General features: G+C 37.9%; 1 protein-coding gene across 7 annotated transcripts in view; it reads left to right on the top strand.

Moving 5' to 3' along the window:
* RANBP3 (RAN binding protein 3) overlaps window positions 1-8,535 on the top strand; it is a 63,070-nt gene extending 54,535 nt beyond the window's left edge. For all 7 annotated transcript variants that reach the window (XM_054649959.2, XM_054649961.2, XM_054649963.2 and 4 more), the window contains 5 exons: window positions 255-379; window positions 2,559-2,679; window positions 4,240-4,382; window positions 6,045-6,228; window positions 7,103-8,535. In XM_054649959.2, the coding sequence (XP_054505934.1) occupies window positions 255-379; window positions 2,559-2,679; window positions 4,240-4,382; window positions 6,045-6,228; window positions 7,103-7,146 (617 nt within the window). In that variant the 3' untranslated portion in view covers window positions 7,147-8,535. The remainder of the gene's footprint in view (window positions 1-254; window positions 380-2,558; window positions 2,680-4,239; window positions 4,383-6,044; window positions 6,229-7,102) is intronic.

Consider the following 8,535-nt stretch of genomic DNA (forward strand, 5'->3'; position numbering starts at 1 on the left):
GTTTTGAACTATTGCATGTATGGATATAATTTCTTGAGAATGTATCTATTTTGTTCTTTATGCTTGTAAAACAAGTATTAAAAGACAAGCTTTAACTTCTGCTTTAAATTTCAGTAATTTTTAATGTGTTCCATTAAAGTCTGTTTTCTATACATTTCAAAGGGTCTCAGAATTCTGGTGTACTTGTGTGAGACTTTTATATATCTTACAAAATTTTATGATAATCATTCTCAGACGCTCAAAATGTTGTTCAGCTAATAATATTTCAGAATCACTGGCAGAGTCTGCAGCAGCCTATACTAAAGCAACAGCAAGGAAGTGTTTATTAGCGAAGGTAGAAGTGATTACTGGGGAGGAAGCTGAAAGTAACGTGTTACAGGTAAGAAACGGATAGAGGAGCTTTGAGTTTGTGGGGATTCATATGGATGTCTGTCACAGTAACAAGTCTACAGATCGGTTGGATTTAAATCTATACAGGGGATCCTCAGCCAACCCTGTCCTTAGCTTAGATGCAAGCACACCACTGGCCAGAGATCTGGGCAGAGAGAGATCCCAACCAATCAGCTGTTTAAAGCAGGAAGTTTCAAACCCCTTATATCAGCAGGCCTCCATAATAAACCATTGCTCTTGTTGCCTGGATCTCTGAGAGTTTGTGTCGTCCCTGTCTCTGACCCCACGTAACAGATGTCCAGTGCATGCACACCATCTGATTCCCTACAATTCAGCCTTCCTCTACATCTCTAATGTATTTTCTTGTGTTTAAATGCAAATTTAGATATTTATATCAGATCCTTATTTATTAACTTGTTATCCATTGTTTCTTAATTTCCTCTTTCTGAATAAATTTTAGCGTATAGGCCATCCAGATGATTCTTAAGCATACTTTCCTGAATCCATCGCATAGAAGCTTTTATGTTCTGTGAGACAATTATTTGAAGAAAATTTAAATTAATTAAATATTTTAAGTTCTTTAATTGTTGTACTACTGAAGATTTTCTAAGATTTGGAATGGACTATTTATGCCAGCAGTCTAGTTTTCTTGCAAAATAGAAACTGTAACACAAACACTCAGGAATTTGGTTTGAGATACTTAATTGAATTAGTGATGTTGTAGAAGGATATTTGGTCATGACTTAGACTGCTGATTTTAATAGAGATATATTTAACATTGTAGTTATTCATTAACTTAAATATACTTACTAACTCTAGTGTATCCTTAAGAAAAACATGCAGGGTTTTCATATAAAATGAAGTGGTATATGTATTTTTTCCCATCTCTCTTTATACTCCAATTATAGTTTAGTTTTTTTCCTTGAGATATTGTTTCTCAGCATTTGAATTGTGTTATTTTCAAGGATAACTTTTTTATTCTTACAGACACAATGCACTATTCTTCTGAGACCAAACAGTTGCACTATCAGTATCTAATGCCTATCAGTTACCTTACAAAATGGTACTCTATAATGTTTACCTTCTTGGACTTCTTTTTACCAGACATAAATGGTCTTTAAATGATTCTTCTGGTACACCTCTGTTTCTATTTAATTCAGAAATGTCTGGGTGTTTCACATAATTGAACAAGACACTGAAGAGATAAGAATCCTGTTTCACTTAGGAAAACTACAACTTTTGGCAGTTGTATACTTAATAGAGGACTGACTTGCCTGAATATGTTGTAATTTAACAGACCTCTTGCTTAACTTTAATTCTTTTTTTCTTGTGAAATGTAATGCATTAAAATTCCAAATGGGACTTGTACAGACAGAACTAGATGTTTTGGCATGAAGAAGATGAGAAATGGAGGGAATGGAAATGGAAGTATCTTTTCCACTTAGTGCATGCTCATCTGTGGGGAGCTTGAGGGGTGATGGTTTGAGGTATAAAGCCCCAGCAGTAACAGTGAAATTGGATTAGAGAGGGCGATATAGAGATGTTTGGCATGGAAGAAAATGGGAGCTTGTAGGTGAAGATCCTTCAGTATTCCTACTGTTGGAAAAAATACATACACCTTTTAAATTTTATAATGTCTGAACCCTCAGTTAATAACCTCAGTTATTAATGACCTTGTGTTGTTCAGGCTTTGATAATGAATCGATAATGAGCTAGCATGTTTGTTCATCCTTTGCTTCCTTACAGGAAGAATTTTGCTTTGCTTTCATTATATTTACTGGGTCTCCCCAGCAACAAATAACATATTCAGTGGTGCAGTGTGTACCTAAGGCTTTTAAAAGAATTGACTGATATAAGTCAGTCTCCTATGACATTAGGTTTCCTCTGTGAAAATTTATATATTACCTGAAAATTACTTGTTGTTTTGATCTTGAACTCTCTTATTCTTTCAGAATGTATAGCTTCTTTTAGTAAAACTTGATGAAAACAGACAGCATATTTTGAGAAATTTATTGCAAAAGAGAGGATGACTGTTTTGATTTCCACAGCTACAAACAATTAAAAATTCCAGTATGAAATCCGAATATTTTTTACTCAACTGTAGGTGACTAAGAAATATATTATTACTTCAATCAACCACTATGCCCTAGACATATTTTCTATTACAGATTCAGTGCAAGCTGTTTGTATTTGATAAAAGCTCTCAGTCTTGGGTGGAAAGAGGTCGAGGACTCCTGAGACTCAATGATATGGCCTCAACAGATGATGGAACATTGCAGTCTCGGCTGGGTAAGAGGAACCAGGGGAAATGAGATACTGGATGACAGTCATCCTGTTTTCATAAGGTTCTTCCTTGACACACAGCAACATTCAGTTAAGTTTCTAATAGCTCCAGCAACTCAGAAGCAGTTTGGACCTTTTCTTTTGCTTCAGTTACTGAATACTGCCTCCAAAGAGAGTATCTTCATACCCTTCTATTGCAGCAGATGTTCCAGTTACTTTTTCCCCAATAAAAGCAAGCCATATTTAGTAACTAGAATATTTGCCTAGAAATTTATGGTAACATCATTCAGATCTGGCTGTTTTGGATGGGTTGCTTGTGATGAGGGAAGTCTGCTTGAATAGTGTACAGTTGTTCAGGCTGGCAGGAATGTGCATTAGCCTGAGATCATCTGCTCAGATACCACTGCTGAACTTTAATGTATTAACATATAAGGCTTCAGACTAAATAGCTTTAGATATGACTCATAATCTTCAATAGCCTCGTTGCAGTTTAAACCCAGGCAGCAGCCAAGCCCCTTGCAGCCTCTTGCTCACTCTTTCCAGCAGGATCAGGGAGAGAACTGGAAGTGTATAAAAGTTAGAAAACTCCTGGGTTGAGATAAAAGCAATTCAATAAAGAAAGCAAAAGTGGTGCATGCAATTTGCAAACAAAGCAGAACAAATTAATTCACTGCTTCCTCTGGGCAAGCAGGTGTTCATCCATCTCCAGGGCAGCAGGACCCCATCATGTGTAATGGTGACTTGGGAGGAGAAACACCATCACTCCAAATGTCCTCCCTTCCTCCTCTTCCCCCTGCTTTATATCCTGAGCATGGTGTTTTGTGGTCTGGAATATCCCTTTCGTTCAGTTTGGGTCACCTGTCCCAGCTGTGCCTGCTCATAACCTCCCACATACTTGTCACAGCACAGCTGGTATGTAGCTGGACAGATAAATCTGCCCATAAGCTGAGATTCAATTCGGCTTGACTGGTTGGTTAGAGAAAAAAAGTCCCTAGGTGAGCAATGATAGGATAGATTTGAACTCAAACAGAAAATTCCAGCCAATTCCATTCAATCCTGAATGCAGACATATAATTGCACAGCTAGGCAGTGCAGAGATCCCGACCAATCAGTTGTCCAAGTGTGGGAAGCCCCTGTAAAAGGGGACACCGAGCAATAAACCGAGCTATTTGTCACATGATCATCGGTAATTTCTATTGTACCTGTTTCCAACCTATGACCATAATGTCTCATCCTCCTCATCAGTGTAGTAGTATGAAAAGCAGAAAAGACTTTATTTCTGTGCAAGCACTGCTCAGCAGTAACAAAAACACCTCTATAATATCAGCTGTATGTTCCACACAAACCCAAAATAAAGCTCCATACCAGTGACTGGAAAGAAAGTTAACTCTACCCCGGCCAAAACTCACACAAAGCCTACATTCTCCTCATTTACAGTTGTGACAAAAGCCTAAGAGGGCTTATTTGTAAAAAGACTGAAACCTTGTACAGTAACAAGTGTCTTGACTGTTTTGAGCTTCCTGATGTATCTTTTTCCACCTAACTGATCTTCTAACTTGGCTTTAGTGATGAGGACTCAGGGGAGTCTCAGGTTAATCTTAAATACCAAGCTCTGGGCTCAGATGCAGATCGATAAAGCCAGTGAAAAGAGTATCCGGATCACCGCCATGGATACAGAGGACCAAGGAGTTAAAGTTTTTCTTATATCAGTGAGTACTGTGTATGTCTTAACCATCATACTAAAGTTGGTGCTTACTTAAACTGTAGCTGAGGTAGCATTCCATTTTTATTTGCGCCCTACACTGTCTTAACATCACCCCTGCCCCAAAGACAAGACACTTGGCAGATTTGCTTGTCTAAAAAGTCTTGCTAGTTGTGAACAAATGCCACATCAAAGGCTGCCCTAGGAAGCCAGGTTGTTCAAAGCATTGCCCATGGAGTCATGGGGATCTGCTTCACACATACTGAGACTCTAACTATAGTGTTTCATGCAGATTCTTTTCTGATTTAAAAAAAAATTGGCATTATTTAATAGATTTTATGCAGTAGTTTAACTAAAATTAGATCTAGTGGAACTTTCAGCACAGGGAAACTGTCATTGTCTGCAGTGTGGGAAGATGAATAGGTGCCCACTGAAAAGGAAACACTAAGGAACATCATATTAGTACTTAAGGTTTACACATTTTAAATTTGATTTTCCTTTGATGCGGTGTATTAAAGCAGTAACAGGATAGTGAAAGTGGTTTCTGTGCTTACTAAATGGGGAACAGCAATCGCAATCAGAATTACTAAAACACTTGAGATCTGATCATACAGTCAGCAAGGGAGAAAGGTCATTCCCTAATGCCAGCTAAAGCACTAACATATTTGGAGAGGTCTGAGAACACTCTTTTGATTTAGACTGATTTTACACAAGATGCAAGAGAACAAGTGTCTTGCAAAAGAATTAGTGTTCCTAGGGATCAGAAATTGAGAGCATTTCAGCAAATGGTCAGCTTTCCCTGTGACATTAGGTTTGTAGGCCTGGGATCTGGAGTCCCAGAATTGAACTTAATGATATCAAATATGCATTGATGAAGAAAAATAAGTGAAATTATTGGATAAGTTTTTCTCCATGTTTTTCTAGTTTTGAATGTTTTGAGTTAATCTGTCATCAGGTTACTCACTCTTGATTTTAGTATTGATATAAAGTGTCTTGTTTGGAATTACTTTTTCATTTCAGTTTATTGCAGGGGAATTTTGCAGATACAGAGTTCACGCATCCAAGTGTCAGATGGGGTGGAAACTATTTTTTATTAAAGAATTTGGGGGAACTATTTCTTATGAAAGAATTTGACAGGTTGTCAAAAATGCTTCCCTCTGAAACAGAGACTGTTCAAAAATTTTTGAATAATTGCCTGTCTGTTCATTGAGTTTTCTCATTATATCTCATATCGAAATTTTATGCCAGTTCCTCATGAAACAGTTGGCTTGATTATGATTAACTAATGTGTGAAGTTGAATTATTGACTGGCCAGCAAAAATCTGCAAGATTTTAATTGAAGGTCTTCTTAATATGAGCTTTTGGGAGGTGTCAGGAAAGCTATGTGATTTCTGTGTGAAGAAGGCTATATGAGATCAGCAAATACTGGGTATGTTAGCCAAAGAAAGTTGTAACTAAGCAGAGGAATATACTCTCACCACCAGAGTTCTGTATATCTAATGTCCTGCTGCGTGTAGCACAGCCTGACTGATTTGAAAAACACTTTATGAGAAAACTAAAAAGTATATTGTGAAATTTGGCATGACTGCTGTGTATTATGTCAGCAGTGTTTTATTGTGTTATAATTCCATGCACCTTTTTTTTTATTTCTGAATATTAAAAAATGCAGGCAAGCTCTAAAGATACAGGGCAGTTGTATGCTGCATTGCACCATCGGATCTTGGCCTTGCGCAGTAGAGTGGAACAAGAGCAAGAAGTCAAGAATGTAGCCCCTGAGCCAGAGGTAACGCAGTCAAATGAGGAAGACAGTGATGATGATGATGTCATTGCACCTTCAGGATCAGTTGGAAGTGGTAAGTAAGAAAGACAATGGTGTTTCCTGTTTACCATGCATTCTTCTGTGTAATTTCTTAAGGCAGTCTGTGCTCTTTGTGTATGTCTATGGAGTAGGATTATTGCATGGCTTTCCTTTTTGAGCACAACTACTCCTTGCTTCTTCTCCAAACTGGTAAAAGGCCCCTGTGCTGCCTGTGAGTTACATCCCACAGTTTAGTAGAGGTTTTCTGTGCTTTTTATCATTTACAGGATTTCTAAGGGTAGTTCTGAGTTTCATTTTTACTTTCATCATGGCCAGGAGTTGCACATGAAACCTGAGTTGACTCAGAATCAGTAGACAGCATCCAGAATGACCTTTCGGTAGGGAGCTGTTTGGAAAGCAGAAGGTTTACAAAGGGGCATGGAAGGAGTATAATTTTTTTTATTGCGCATGAGGAGATCATAATTTAAGAAAAATACTAGTCTTCAGTTTGAGGAAGGCTTCCTTTTGTACTCTCAACTTGGAAGTCATCTGTATTTTGCTTTCTTGTGGCTGAGAACATAGAGCCTTTGACAGTCCTCCATCCTGATTCACAGAAGGGGAAAAAAAGAGGAATGAATATGAACAAAAGCAGTGGGAAGATTGAAGAGCTTGGAAACTGAGCTTTTAGGTTTTTGGATGCTGCTGGGATTCCTGAACTAGATTAGTCAAGAACATAAAATTCTACAGTAGACAGATCTTAGTCTGGAGAAGGCCATATGCAAGGTGGGAGAGGAGGAATTCTACGGTTTTCATCTCTCATTGAACACCTGAATCTGAGACTTACGTAAGCTACTTGGGATGGGTCTCTTACTGTAAGGCAAGAAACAAAAGATATTTCTTATGACCAAGAACTATTTTTATTGTTTCAGGTCCTAATGATGAAGGTGATGGGCAGAACGTTGGCAGCACATAGCAGATGTGAGCCGATCTGCTTGCAAGGCTGCTATGAACACCATCTTGCAGGCATCTCTGGATACCCCAGGCCAGCAATTCTTTCAGGCGGTTTTGAAAGCTCCAGGACTTAAGAACTGTGCATCTCTGTTCTGTTTGTTTGGGTTTTTGGTCTGGATCAGTAGATTCCACACAAAAAATAGCAGACTTGGAAACTACCTGAATGTGGTTTGGGACGTTGAAAGCTCATCATATTGATGAGCAAAAAAAAAAAAAAAAAATCCAACCCCAAAACAACATAAACACAAAATGCAACCACCCCCAACCATTTCCCCTCTTCCTTGTAATTAAAATGGCACATTACAGCTTGTCACGTCACAGCTTTTCATTGGGACCTTTTGGCTGTTTCTTCAATAGTTCATGTCTTGCAGGTCTCCAAGATAGAACTTTTCGATATGGTTCCAACTCGAATTCTGCTTTTATAACCCCTACTCCCCTTTACGCAGGGAAACACGGTCCTCACTAGCTCCTATGCTCACTGGCTGCCCTTTTGGGTTCCTTTTTTTTTTTTGGACTGTAGATGGGGCAGGTTATGTTTTTACCTTTTAATCCCAACATAGGTTGTGGATGTGGACACCATTGTTTGCTGTCTAGTGGGTTTGTAAACAGAAAGAAACAAAACATTGTGATTCACCAGAAAAGCTTTTTTAATGCGATAAGAGACTTTAAAGTCTGCAGGACGTTTTGCTAACTCCTTTTTTCTTCCCATTTCATTATTATTTTTGGGGATTTATATTGTGGTGAGACTTTTTTATTTTAGTTTTTCAATAAGATGCTCTTGTGTGTTAAAAAAGTGAAACTATTGTTTTGTACTGTTCTTTTCTGTTACTATTTAAGGGAGAGCTAAGCCACTATATATGATAGATGTTGCATACAATTTTTCTTAGAAAATTTTGTTGTGGCTACAGTAAAGTGAAGGAGGCATACAGGTTACACCTTCAGAAAAGTTAATGACAAAACAGCTGTTAGCCCTTGGAAGAATAAAATAGGCTCATGTAATGAGCTCTGCCAGCCATTAAAATAAATCTGTATAATAAAGCAGCTCTCATTTAATGGCTTGATTCAACAAGCCATTTAAGCACTTGCCTGACTTAACTGTATGTGAATAATCTTACTGAAGTCAATGCAACTCTTCATGCTTAAAGTTGAGGACCTTTTTTTAAATCTTGCTGAATTAATGGCCTTAAATAGAAAATTTAACTTCTAAACCCTTTTTGTCCCTGTTCCATTTCCTGAAGTCTTGCAGCATGAAGAAAAAGGTAATACTCCCAGCCTTGAGTAGTTTGGGCTGAAGGTTATTGTATTCTGTTCCACCACAAATAAAAGCAAAAACGTGGTTTTCTGTGTGCAA

This window comes from Agelaius phoeniceus, chromosome 29 (assembly GCF_051311805.1).
Source record: "Agelaius phoeniceus isolate bAgePho1 chromosome 29, bAgePho1.hap1, whole genome shotgun sequence".
Lineage (NCBI taxonomy): Eukaryota > Metazoa > Chordata > Aves > Passeriformes > Icteridae > Agelaius > Agelaius phoeniceus.